At 30.5% G+C, this 14,368-nt stretch overlaps 2 protein-coding genes across 2 annotated transcripts in view; both read right to left on the bottom strand.

Moving 5' to 3' along the window:
• LOC107371389 (uncharacterized) overlaps nt 1-11,921 on the bottom strand; it is a 39,376-nt gene extending 27,455 nt beyond the window's left edge. Inside the window, exons 1-3 of the mRNA XM_015939447.3 lie at nt 11,172-11,921; nt 10,480-10,568; nt 8,669-10,025 (exon numbers count right to left, since the gene is read on the bottom strand). Of these exons, the coding sequence (XP_015794933.2) occupies nt 8,669-10,025; nt 10,480-10,568; nt 11,172-11,237 (1,512 nt within the window). The 5' untranslated portion in view covers nt 11,238-11,921. The remainder of the gene's footprint in view (nt 1-8,668; nt 10,026-10,479; nt 10,569-11,171) is intronic.
• Nucleotides 11,922-12,986: 1,065 nt separating this feature from the next.
• On the bottom strand, nt 12,987-14,283 carry ppan (Brix domain-containing protein peter pan). Its single transcript, XM_015939973.3, has 3 exons — nt 14,103-14,283; nt 13,235-14,022; nt 12,987-13,163 (listed from the first exon to the last, which is right to left on the bottom strand). The coding sequence occupies exons 1-3, from the start codon at nt 14,121-14,123 to the stop codon at nt 13,019-13,021; spliced, it is 954 nt and encodes a 317-aa protein (XP_015795459.1). The 5' UTR covers nt 14,124-14,283; the 3' UTR covers nt 12,987-13,018.
• Nucleotides 14,284-14,368: the final 85 nt, after the last annotated feature.

The raw sequence follows: 14,368 nt of genomic DNA, 5'->3' as shown, positions 1-14,368 counted from the left end.
TTTTCAGAATACAATTCATTTTCTTGGATATTGGAGGAAAAGTTCAAAATTTTTTATAAAAAAAGTTATTCATTTTTCATCGTTTGCTTCACAATTTCAATGTAAAACATCTTCAAATGTATCGATTAAGTGTCTCTGGAAAGGCAATAATCAGGTAAAGTGTTGTTAGGCTTATCATTTAAGTGTTCAATCAAATTTGATTTTTTTGCTTCACTTTACTTAAACAGTCAATCTCTATTGATCAAATATAATAGGAAATAGATCATAATAAAATTACTTTCAATCGATTTCCATTCATTTTTCTCTTCTTCTTCTCTATCTTATCCATTCATCTTGAAGATGAATTTTCATCGTCGACATCATCATGTTTTGTCATCTTTTTATTTCTCTCTTTGTCTTCACCTTTTCACGGTTTCCCGATTTACAGTTTTTCAATTGATTTGTTGAACAAAAAGTAACTCATAAGTCAACCTGAAAGTCAACAATTGTCAAAATTAACAATGTAATGCAAGTTTAATGGACTAATGACAATTTACATGTTATTTTAAACTTGTCGTTATTGATGATCATGATGATATTTAACGTTACCACAATTGTAACTCACAAATCAAGGTAATTCTGGTTTGCTTTTTGTTTTCCCAGTAAACAGCTTTTCACCATTCATTGTCTAATTTGACTTTTAGGGAAATTAATGATCAAACTTTGACTTTAATTTTACAAGTAATAGAAGTGTCAATTAACTATGGTTCAACACTTGGTGATAACCATTCAATCAGCAATCAATTTAAATGAATGGCAAAAACACAATAAAGTCTAGTTAAATGGCATTCAATGGATTGGCACTGGAATAACCAGCAAAATCAATTGGCAATAAGATAATAAATTTGGGCAAAAAATTGGTTAATTTTTACTCGACAATCTATTTAACTGCACAAATAACACTTCAAGTTTCATTTATGATTTATATGCATGCAAAAGGCAGCAATGAATCTCAACGATCTGTACAATAACCATGTAATAGCACATCGACAAGCGACCTTCACAGAGGCAATAACAAATTAATGTTACTCAATAGCTAAAGAAATGATGATGTAAAAGTTATGGCGTGAGGTGAAAGAAACCAACAAAAAAATATTATTATAATTATGGCAATATAATAAGTTAAATTCATTGAGATCAGTGAGGGATGTAGAGTTACAGAAGAGTTGGAAGAAAAAAGTTGGAGGGCAAAGAGGGAAGATAAAAGATCATCTTCATGGTGAAATGATGAAAGGAATGGAAGAAAAGATCTGTAAGCACCAAAAATTCAACTTTAGTTCGCTTTTTCATTTTTGCTTTCTTCTTCTTCTTCACTGAGCAATCATCAATGGGACTGAAGCCAGAAGATGTTATGAACCCGAATGAGATGAATCCTTGGATTGAGTATACAATTTTTTCACCCTACTGCTCCTTTAACTCACTCTTTTCATATCTGTTTATTTATCCATTTATCCTTTTCTCTCACTGACTCGCTTCTCTCTCTCTCTACCTTCCTCTGTTCTCTATCATCATTTAATCATAATCATCTTCTTGAAGGAGCCTCCCTCCATCACCAGAATGAAGAGGTTTTCATATAACTCTTAATTAGCAAGTAACTTGCAATTTTCCTGAAACAGAAGCCGTTTCAATGTCAAAATAAAACTGCTCATTCATTTATGAATAGGATGACAGGTTTTGAGGTCTTTGTGGTCTTTGCCCTCCACATTCATAATCATCTATTTTGTTATCGCTATTAAACACAAGCTTTAACATTCTGTCCAAAATCAATGATAATTTTAGCTGCAGATTTAAATCTATCATGATGATAATGATGATAATGACGGTGAAATGAGGCATGATTCAATGGAAAGCAAAGGAACTTTTAGATGAAACATTAAGGTGAAGAAAAAGGAAAGGCTGATAATTCATGTAAATTTATCTTTATAAGAATGTCCTTGCCATGAAAAGGATCATGACTTTTGTTTCGCTTAATTTAAACCTATCGCAATCATTTCCTCTTAACTGGACTGGTGAAAAAACATAAATCTAATTGAGCTCAATTTTACGAGTCCTACGCATAAATTGAGAAAGTTTCATTTTTATAAACTCAAGTTGTAAGTAATGACTGGATTCACCGTACATTTGGTAATGTTTCTTGATTAGTTTCTTGATTCAAATTCAACTTACTCTTCATTTTGCATCAAATCCTTTTACCATTTTATATCATTCGCATCAAACTTACTGATAAACCATTAAAGGATTTTTCACCGAACTTCAGATTCAGAATTAGGACAAGTTTCAATAAAGTTTTTCTAATCAGTTTTTTCTTTTGCTTTTTGCATCTTCAGTTGAAATGATGTGCATTCATTGCAACAATGCTGATCATGAAATGGCCAAACTGGTTGATTGCGATTTTATGAAAACACGGAAACAAAATCGTAAAAATTTGTTTTAAATTAATTTCCAATTGTAAATTGTTTTGCTCTTGAATCAACATTAATTAGATTAGTTAATTGATTCTCACTTCCTTTTAACTTATTGATAATTAATCAAATTGAAAGCTTTGAAAAGGACTTTAAATTTTACGCCTTTCAATAAACAAAAAAAAAGACTTTATGATGTTAAGAAAACAACTTTTCAACTGAAAAAATATCGCTTTTAAAATATCATTTAGTTTGTTGAGTTAATAAAAATAGTAAAAGTTAACAGTACTTAACATTTAAAGTTTTTACAATGCACAGGCTAGCTAGGACTAAGACTCATCAAGCTTCAAGCTAAACATCTTGAATCGTTTGAAACATGAGTACGTCAGTGGAAGAAAATGACTTGAAATTTGCATGAAAATTCATTAGATGATTGAAGTTTCTTCACAATTTAGAAGGAGAAAAATGATGAACCAACGAAAGTGATCAAAAGGGTTTCATGACGAAGATGATGATAATGGTGATGATTAAACATTACAAATGAACGAGAAATGTCACAAAAGAAAAGTGTAAATCTGTGAAGAAAAAAGAAGAAGAAGAAACGGAAACTTTGCTCCAGTGCTTTTTTACTTCAAGTTTCCTCTTTTTTTCAGCTCATATAAAATGGAGCAAAGAGTGTGCTTAACAAGCATAAATCATTGCTCATTGCAAGAGTTGAGTTTGAAATAATTTTGTGCCATGAAAAATAATAACGAAGTGAAGGCGGTTAATGCAAGAAAAACTAATCGTGAAAAGATGTTAAATTAGTTTAAATAAATCAACATCTAGTTCAATCAACGCGATGATGAAGAAAAATAATTAACACAAAATGACTACAAAAGTTGTGATTTTTTGAAACAGTTTCATTCATTAATTATTTTTGATTCAATTTTTGATTGATTAAGTTAGCACATCATGAATAACGAAACAAAATGTTCATGAAAAGTGAACAGCAACTCAAGTGGTAAAGAACCGCAGATTAAATGCAATTAGCTTGAATTGAATTTGCAAATAAAGGAATCGAGTAAAAGGAAATTAAATCATCACAAAAATTATCATGCATTTGGATGGAAATGAATGAAATGAAAAAAAAGCATAAGGTAAGTTGAAGGGAGAAAAGTTTAATGAGGAAAATGAATCAAGCTCAATGAACTGCAGATTGTTTTTGCTGTTGAAATGTAATAAAAACGGGATTCAGTTAGTAAATTGTGATTATTGAATTTTCTCGATATTAATTGAATTTAATGAACAAGGGGAAAAGAGATTTGAACAAATAGAGGTGAAAATCAACACTTGACTATCATTATTATCATCATCGTGATCAATTAATACAAGGTAATAAAATGAAATGGTCATTTGATTGTTTCAATTTTTCAAGTGAATTAAATTCAATTGAAAAATCGTTAACAGTAATTCAATTTAATCATTTGTAGCAACAAATTTGCTCATTCTTTCCCTTTTTACAGGAAAATTGTTATTCAATCATCACCAATCTCATTGTATCATCATCAACATCAACTTGGAAATGTACACCTTGACAGAATCTTTATCGACTAAATATACATCAGAAAACAAATAAACAGATGCAAAAGTGAATGAGTCAGTGCAATTGTAATGGAGAAACAATGATGATATAATATTTATTACGATTAAAATTGTTTCATAAAAAGATCGCTTAACCAGAAGAGATCAAGTTTTTTGCTTCTTGTAGATGAAAAAGCTGAATGCTTAATAATACTAATCATGATCGAGCTCATCATCTGTCTATTGAACATCATGATAAAAGCTGAGTATTTTCATCCAGAAATGAGTGAAATAAGCAAAGATAATGATTTTGCGAAAAGAAATGAGAAGCGAAAAAAAATGTTAAGAGATTGAAATTACATTGGATACACTGTAAAAGGTGAAACATTTTTCCATCGTTTCTCACTTATTATTCAATTACGGTATTCACTTGTTCACAGGTTGCATCCATAATTACAGGATAAGGCTGTTTTTTCCTGTTCCTATTTGATAAAGTTTGAAAAAATAAACAAAATTTCAACAAAATAGTGACAATTTAAATTTCGAAGCCTTTTATTTGTCAAAATCAAATCAACATTTCATCAACGTTCAATCAATTCAATTATAGTTGATAAATATTTGATTAATTCAATTTTCAATGTCACCAATTTGCCCAGATTTCATGTTAACAATTAACAACAATTGTAATGTGAAAAGGGCAACGTAATCAAAACATGAATATTGACAAAAAAATATCTTTCAATCTTTCATTTTTTAATAAGTTTTTTCACCAGCAATTTGATTTTTCAAATGAAATATCAAATGTAAAATATTGGCTTTAAGGGAAGCTTTAATAATTATAAATGTTCAAGCCAATTAGCTGTACCATTTAACAAATCAACTAACTAATTAAAAAATGACATTGAAGTTTTTTTGATATAAAAAAGGATGAAACAAATACAGTTTTATCATTTTCAATTAAAACGATGGAAAGGCAAAAAACAGCAAATCAACATTATTCACTTTACACATACTCAACCATCATCACTGGGTTAACCTTGAATACGAGAGAAAAAAAAGTTTCTTATGATTTTTTTTGAGCAAAAAAATGTGAAATGAATGAAATAAGGTATCGATGTCAACACTCAAGAGGAGAAATGCGCTTGTAAGACGCAATATAAAGAGTTGCGATCGTTTATTTTGTTAATTTTTTGCTTAAAATTTGCCTGTTTGCTGCTTTGTATAACTTAATACTTTTTGCTTAAAGTAAATTGTTAGTATCAACTACTTTTTTTGGGATGTAATCCAAGAAAACAATCAGCATCCAAGAATGATTCAACTTTAGGAATGTAAATCTACATGCAACAGTTTTTACATAAACTTTTGCTTTTCGCACAAATAATTTTTCAACGTTTCTTATGAAACCCATTAACATCATTGCCAACAGCAGCAACACATTTTATTAATGTTTGATTGCAACTCTTTTTTGTATTTTTCACTTTTCCCATCTTCATTATTGAAATTGGAAAGAAGGAAAAAAACCCTTTCAGAGTTACACTCAACTTTCATTGTATTATCATTGTAAATTAAAATTTTAATTCAAGCAACAGAAGAAGAAGTAAAAAAATTTAATTTTTTTACATTGTATCAAAATGTTTCACTGACAATTCAAGTGAGTGTAAATTTTTTCTAATGGAACGATGAGTATGACGTATTCATTGAGGAAAAATAAGGTAATTGGTTGGATAAAATGCACATGAAGATCAGTAATGATGATGAATTAATAGGGCTAACAATTAAATGGCTGTAGATTAATTAGTGAGTTTCAAATTTTTTCTTCTTTCATGGAAAAAAATATTCGACTTGGGGTGAAATTTTTGCTTCTTCCCTCAGTTGAAAAGTTAATGATGAGGTGAAAGTTTTAAGTGTAGGATGAAACCATGTTTATGATGATAATCATCATTGTAATCATCATTATGGGCAACTTATTATTACCAGAAAGATTATACAGAAAAATTCAATTAAAGTCAATGTAATCAGAAAATTTTAGACATTGTTGCTTTATTGCTATTTTTCGGCCTCATCAATTCATTTACTAGGAAAGGCTTTTTTTGACTGGTTAACATCAAGAGACTTTTGGGTAAAAAAATATTCTGAATATCATGCAGCTATTAATATCATGCATTAAGAGTCATCTATTCATTATTTTATTCAATGGTAACCAATTGAAGGAACCCTGAAATTAGACTGTTACAGATAGGCTTTTTTGTTATTCTTGTTGCGTTGCTTGAAAAAAGTTTAATGATGAGTATCAGGTAAACTGGTTATGGGTATATTAGATTCAGCATATTCATTACATGATAATGAAAAAGGACAGAGTAAGAGGTAAGAATAAGAAAAAAGGGGAAAACTGGATAAATAAAAATAAGAAAAAAACACAAAGTCGATTTGATGTTCCAATGGTGCAATTGGAATAATATTTAATAAAAGTAGACAGTTATATAATCATTTACTACCTGGAATCATTCATTATCTGAATGGAAAGCATAATAAATTGATAAGGAACACAAAAAGCGAGAAAGATAAAGAGAGGCAAGAAAATTGTGATTAACAAAAGTTGGAATTGGCTTCAAGTTTCGTGTTTATTTCAGAATCTGAATCATTTTTTTCAAGTTCAACTTTGTTTTCAATATAATGCTCAAATTGGCCTTTTTTCATGCATAAATGTAATTTTAAGACAACATTGAAAGCAATTATGAAAATTGGTGAAAGTGTTTTGTTGATTTTACTCTTTTCATAGTTTTTTTTTCATGATAAATGTGATGATAATTTTTGAAAATGAAATAAACTTGAAAGATTTGAAGTAGGAATTAACTAATGCTTAATAAGAGTCAAAGGTAATCAGCCAGAAAGAATGGGAAATAAATGAAAAGAGATAAAAGAGATTGTTGAATTAAATGATAACATGAACAAAACAGATGGGACTGGTTTCGATTAAATCGATTCTGATGTTACAAGGAAGACAAGTTATATCTTCTTCTGAATGTTCAAGAAAAACAAGAAAAAGGAGAGAAGGCTAAGTTAGGAAAAAAAACGAGACAAACCAGCTAGATGGAATAAAAATGAGAGAAGATTGAAGAAGAAGGTAAAGTGGCAAAGAAGAAATGTTTTTGTTCGTTTTCGTTCAGAATACAGAGGAGGAATATTCTTTGAGGAATCATCTGAAGGCATGAATAAATAACGAGAAGGCTTTTTACGAAATACAAACTTGTTTCATTGAGAATTGATAAAAAGTACCAGAAAAACTATCAACTTTGTTGTTTTCAATAAATCCTTTTTTTTATATTTTCATTTTATTCTTGAGCGCAACTCCAACTCACAATAAACACCAGAAAAGGTTGAAAACCAGAATCAGATTATCTGTAATACACATTTAAATTTTCACCAAATCCCTTCGAAATTGCAACTCATTTTATTTTGCAAATTATCATTTTTTTTGAACAAGGAAAAAAACTCACCAAATGAACCCTTCAAATAAACAGTTAAATGTTTCAATTTATAATGGATTTGACAAAAAAAGGCAAAATGGTTGTTGAGTGCATCAATATTTTAAATTTTTCCTCTATTTTGTGCTTCTCTTTTCATCTTGAAACTATTGATTTTCAAGAGCAATATTTTTGCATTTTGTAACTTTATTGCTTTACCTTACATTTTATTATTATAACAATATGTAATAATAATCCAATATATTTTTTTGTTTCCTTTTTCACTTCTTCTCAACATCAACACAAACTGATTCAATAGTGAACTGAATTATGAAAAATATTGTATTTACTTTTGATATTATGTAATACATAACAGGTAAAGGAAGGGTTCATGGTTAAATGAGCTACGAAAAAATCGTTATGTTCAAAGATGAGTAAATAAGAGGTGAAGATGAAGTAAAAATATCAACAACAAAAAATTACCAGAAAAATAAACCTAAATAAAATCGTGTGTTGAGAGAGAGAAGGAGAGAAACCGGGAGAGAAATTCAGGTGAGTGATAACAAAACAGGTAAAAAAAAGTAGGCAGGGAAGGAGGTTGAGAGAGTAAAAGAGAGAGTGAGAGGAAGAATGAGAAACAAAGAATAGAAGTTAGAAAGAGAAATGAATAGTCAGAACGAGGTTGGAAAGGAACAGAATGAAGTTAAAATGGATCGATTGGGACTTTTTTTGTTCTGTTGTTGCTGCCTCTGCTTCCAGAAGCATCATCAGCATCATCATCATACATATGGAGACATAAATTAGGAAGATGAGAAGAGAGGAAGAGACAAAGGAGGAAAAAAAGAGAAGTGACAAGTTCTGAAAATGGTAAAATCAATAAGATCAACAAATGACTTAGTATTGTTTATTGTTAAGCAAAATACGGATTATTGTCGATGAGAGAGAAAACTGAGATGAATAAATTTTCTTCTCATACATATATATCTAATAATATTTGCTTCAATTTTCGCCATTCATTTTGAGTTGGAATATCAATGGAAATAGTCAAATTTAATATTCAATATTAGATTTTCAGCTTTTTTTGCTGCTGCTTTGGGTTTTTATTTTTGGTGAAACACACACAAAAATATATTTTTTGTTTTACTGTGAAAGTTAATACAATGAAAATAATGGCGATAAGTAAATCAATGTTGGACTTACCTTGTTTTGAGATGTTGAATTTTTTAGCATAGGCAAACCCGTTTTGTTTTCATCATTGTTACTGTAGGTATCAATATTGGAACAATCATCAACTTGAGTGACTTCCTTTTTCACATTAATATTCAAGTGGCCAGTTGATTTTAAATTATTATCACCGTTAACACCTAAAGCACAATCACCATTAATATCCATTGATCGTCCATTTCCATTAACTGATAGCCGTCTACTTCGCCGATTTACTCGAGTTAAGGTAACTGTTGGTGTTGTTGTTGTTGTTTCTTGCTGTTGACTTGTGGACGAGGATGATGTTGAAATGGCAAAACCAGAATTATTTGAATTTGAATTATTACTATTACTATTATGAATATTTTTAACATTATTGTATGTACTATTATTAGAGATAGATTTAGAGTTTCGGTCAACTCCTTTTCTCCTGCTATTTCCTGGAATTTCTTTGATATGGGATTTCTTTTGAACACTTGACTGTGTCCCATCTCGTTTACTCTTGGATGAGTTTAACGAGTTCCTAGGATTATTTATATTATTATTATTTAAATTACTATTATTAAAATTATTTGATTTAACCTCTTCACTGGATAACGATGAAGATAATTCGCTTGTAGCTGATGGATGAGTTGCTGAAGATGAAACCAAAGCAATAGCTGCAACTGAATTCTTGTCAACCAGATCGTAATTGATGAGATATTTTCCTAATTCTTGCAGATTGGTGAAACTTTGCTCAAGAATTCCTTCTGCCCAATCTAATATCAACCGTGTGGCCGCATTTTGAACGATATCAGGTGAAATTGTGTGTTTACCATAGATATTGGTAGTAGAATCATTGATAGTAGAAAAATTAGCATCATTATTAACACGGACACTGCCATCAACTCCTAAGGCTTCTTCAGTTGACGATGGATCAGACGATGAATCTTCTTCCATTGAATTTGCTTTGTTAATCCGCATATCATCACCATTAACTTTACCATTATTATTATCATCGTTACTATTATTAACATTATTATTCAATGAGGTACTTGTGTTTGAGAGATCAGGTAAACACGGTGCAGGGAGAGTTAATCTCTTTCTTAAGCCACTATAACAATATTTTGAGTTACCTCGTTGGCCCAATCGTCGAGGTTTTACTCGAGGGAAGACATGTTTCATTGCTTTACCAAAATCAGCTACACATAGTGGTTCAAAGCTATTTGACTGACAAAAGCAACGATATTCATCGTAAACTTCGTGTTTTGGTAAGGAAACGGTTGAATCCTCTTCTAGGTGACTCTGTATCCATGTATAAGTTTGGGCAACCTCAACGTCTGCCTTTTTACCAAAAGGGTTTCCAGGTCCTTTACTGTGGTTGACAAAAAAAAGAGAGGAAAGAAAGCAAAGTTGATTAAATTTATGAGAACAAGAGAGGTTTGTGTAAATACGTTGACTCAACATTGATAAAGAAATCAGGTAAAGAAAGAGAGAGAGAGAAAAACGAATAAAATGAAAAGATTGATTGACAATCCTGCAAACATCAAACAATCAAAAGTGATTACGTGATAGATATTTAGATGGCACAACTTATAAATCTATTTGATGTCTTAAATATGGAAGAACAAGTCATTCTATCATCTCTGTCTTTTTTCCCCATTTCTTTGATTTTCTCTGTCTTTACCACTCTCAATATCAAGCTTTGGCGAGAATCAAGTGAGATATTTCATTTCATTGCAATTAGCAGATCGATAAAACGATGACTTGAGCCAGTGAAATATTATACTACGATGTACAATTTTCACCATAAAATTGTATGAACTTACTGTTTAAGAGGATCATTTGATGGCGAACCACTGGGTAGTTGAATATAGAGCAACAGCTTCTCGATGTCATTGAATTGGTTTATCTCATTCTATGAAGAGCGTACAGAAAAAGAAATCAGCAGAAAATGAAATGAGAAAAGGATGAAGTGAAGAAGTTAGTTTAAGAAGTAAAAAATCAAGGTTAATAATCATAAACATCATCATCATTATGTCTATCATTTTTATTGTTATTATTATATTCTGTTACATAAACTTAACATAGGGCAAAGGGTCAATTTGACGAAATGCTTAGTAGATAATTACGTAGATACGAGAAGAGAAAAAAGTGTTCACAGTGACCCAATCTTTGTGAGTTGAAAAGCAATAAGAATTATAATAATGGTATTGATAATGATGGTGATGGGCTAACGCAATTCACAAAGAAACGTAAATGTGAACGACAATCAAGTTTTGGCCTACACAATGAGAATAATACAAAAAAGGAAAGAGGTACCCAAAGTAGGAAAGTAGGATAGAAAGAGAAGCAGAAAGAGAGAGAGAGAGAGAGAAACAAAGAAAAAATGAAATGAAGAATAGGAGGGATGTAAGATTGGGAAAAAAAGTGTTAAACAAAGGGATGTAATTTGGTAACTAAATGAATGCAAAAAGATGATGATGATGGTTAGTGATAGCAATGGAAAAAATGTACTTACGATTAGATGTGCTATCTTTTGTTTCACTTTTTCATTGGAAAGAGAATAAGATGAAGGCAAAGACATAATGGAATAAAACAGTAATGCAAATGAGACATAGAAATTGTTGAAAGAAAAAAGGTTTAAGAGATGGATTTATAATCAAAGTAGTGTGAAATTGTGATTGGTTTTTGTGATTGTTGCAGTTGTTTAATGATGATAATAAGCAATCAAAAGGATATTTTTTTGAGGTGTTGTAGCGGTTGTACCAATAGAGATGTTCAAGTGTGGTGTTATGTTTTGGTTGATAGTGAATGGTGATGTTATCAAGATGACGATGGACAAGTGTGGTTAATTTTTGATTTTAAAATTTAAACTGAAAAAGAGGCAAGAAAAATATCCTCATCTTAGGCAAAAAGCAAAGAAAGAGGTTTTGTTTTGTCACTAAAAAAATAAGATAGAGAGTTACATAGAAAGGGAAAAAATGGTAAAGGAAAAACAGTAACTGGTGATGGTGAAGAAGAGAGAAAAAAAAGAAAGAATCACAAAAAGGAAAAAACCAGAAGATAAAAGAAGAACAGAAGGGTTAAAGGAATAGATGAAGGTGGTAAAAGGAGGAAGAAGAAGAATGATAAAAGGTGAAGAGAAAGTAGGACCAGAAAAAGTGTTGAACAATTTAATTAATCTAAAAAAACATAACTGTGAACAATCAGTCAATCATTCTCATAATAACATGAGAATCAACTTTCTTCTTCTCGTCAGCTGTTAAACGCCATCTGCAACATTCAATTTCAGAGTTACCAGAAAGGAGAGCGAGAGAGTCGATTATCTCCCAAAAGGGAGTCTAAATATTCCTTTGCATTATTGCCATCTAGCGATATTAGATATTATCAATGGTATTCAATATTTTAATAAAGGTTTCATTTAAATTGCAATATAAGTTCATTCAATTACAATTGTTGGTTAGAATTTTTAATTTCCAGAATTCTTCAAATTAGTGAACACTATTTATCAATTTCACTTTGTTTTAATTAGTTGAAGTCAGTGTAAGGAGTGATCAAAAGGTAATTTCCGTACTTCGTTGTGTTTTGTTAGGCCTTTGATTTTACCTTTCATCTGATTGTTTAATAAATTGTATTGTTTACAGTATTATAAGAGGTTATTTGTTTTGTCTATTTAGAGGGTTGCAAGTGTCGAAAATAGTATTTTGTATTATCTCATGATGATTTTGATTGATTCATGCATACATTTCTGCCTGTTTTTGTTTAGATTTAATGAAATTATGTAATAATTATGTTTAATAAATTCATTGTTTTCAGATTGGAGGGAAATGGAATGTTTCAATTCAATCACGCAGACAATATAAATTGTCAAATGTTATGAAATCCAAATTTTACCTTCCTTTAATCAATACAATCATGATAATCATTATTGATTGATCTTTTTGTTCTCACTTCAACATTTCTGAAGGTTAAAGCTGTCAACGAGCCATTCATTTGCTTTTAACCACTTACATCTGAGATGCTTTTAATTGTTAATTTAATCCTCAAAGAATTGATTTGACGAATCGTGTATGTATTGCAATTGAATTTATCACTACTGTTAGATTGTGGATACAAAAAGCGACGAGTCTTGATAAATGTAAACCTTTGTGAAATGTTGAAAAATACGGAGAAGCCTTATTTAATGTTGAAATCAATCAATTTCGTCAAGATTAACGGATGATTGCTGATTAAAGTAGATTGTATGTAATTATTAGATCCAACTATAAAAGTGTTTGATCTTGAAAAAGATATTCCAACCTTTGGAAGCGAAATGATTATATTGGAGTTGATGTTTGTTGATGTAAAAAAATCAAAGTCATTAATTTATTCATCTTGATTAGATTGACCATCAGTAGATTCGACATTATCGTCAGATTTCAAAGATTGTTTGAATAAAATTTTTCCAGTCATTAAGCCTTCTTCAATTTTTATTAGCCTAAGAGTCATCCTGGGACCAACCTCTGTTAATCTGGTAATACGAAAGAAGAAATGGAAAAATTATAAATTTCTGTTTCAAATAAAATTAAAGACAGTATTTACCTGATCGCGCTCTTTTCATTTGCCAAATTTCCCCTTTTATTCGTATTCTCCGTCAGTTTAACATGTCTTTCTGTTTCGACTTCATCCAGGCCTTCACCTTCTGATTCACTTAGACCTAGATCACGGTTGAAAAGATCTTCAACTGAAAGTAGTTTTCCTAAATTGGGCAACTTTTTACCACAAACTAGCTTTTTAATTGGTTTGCTTATACCAACAGGTTTCAAACTTATAGCATAATGTCGGAATTCGAGAAGTCCATCGTCCGGCCGATAGTTAATTAGCACCACTCGCTTTAGTTGACTCACTTTGACTGTATTGATATCAATACTTGGAAAAAGGTTTTGGAACATTGTTCTCATCAATTTACATTTGAGATCATTTTCATCAGCTAATCCATTCATAACAAGAACAGGAGGGTTAAGGTGAAATTTAGATAAGACCACAGGTTTCCTCAAACTTGAAATTACATCTCTGCTTAGAGAATATTTTGATATCTTGAAAACTAAAGTTGGTCCTCTAGGAAGTTTACAAAAACGTAGATACATTGCTTTCGAAGTTCGGGTGAAACAAAGTAGATGGGTAACATGAAAAATCGAGGCAACAGCAACAAAATCTTTGACAACATTATTTTTCCTGATTTTTAAATTAGAGGCTGTGTATGGTTCCAATACTTTTCGCATATCCAGCATCAATGCTCGTCCTAATTTTCCAATTTTACCTCGTTTAATAACAAACGAGTGCGGAGCTTCTTTCAATTCTTCTGGCTCAGCGACAGCAATTCCCTTGGTCTAAAAAATTCACAATAAAATATCAAAGAATGGTAAATAAACGACAAATACAAGCTTAATACAAATACAAAAATACATACCTTGTTTTTCTTGTGCTTCATTTTACGATTTGTTGTAAATTATGTCCGAGTATTTTTTATCTTTAAATCGAGTAACAATCTTTAAAAAGCCAAAATTAAATAAAATAAACTGAATAATGAACAAATAATGAATTGTAGTCAGACGAGAATTAAATTATTTTGGTTAAACATGTTTTGACTACTTGCTAAAACCACATGGCTGTTAGGGACCGATAAAAAATTTACTATAAAACAACTCCAACTGAAGTTTAAATTGAAGTTACCTA

The sequence above is a fragment of the Tetranychus urticae genome, chromosome 2, assembly GCF_039701765.1.
Source record: "Tetranychus urticae isolate SD_2017Ah chromosome 2, NJAU_TeUrti_SD_1.0, whole genome shotgun sequence".
Classification (NCBI taxonomy): domain Eukaryota; kingdom Metazoa; phylum Arthropoda; class Arachnida; order Trombidiformes; family Tetranychidae; genus Tetranychus; species Tetranychus urticae.
Note: the sequence above shows the minus strand (reverse complement) of the source record. Positions and strands in the feature narration are given on the sequence as shown.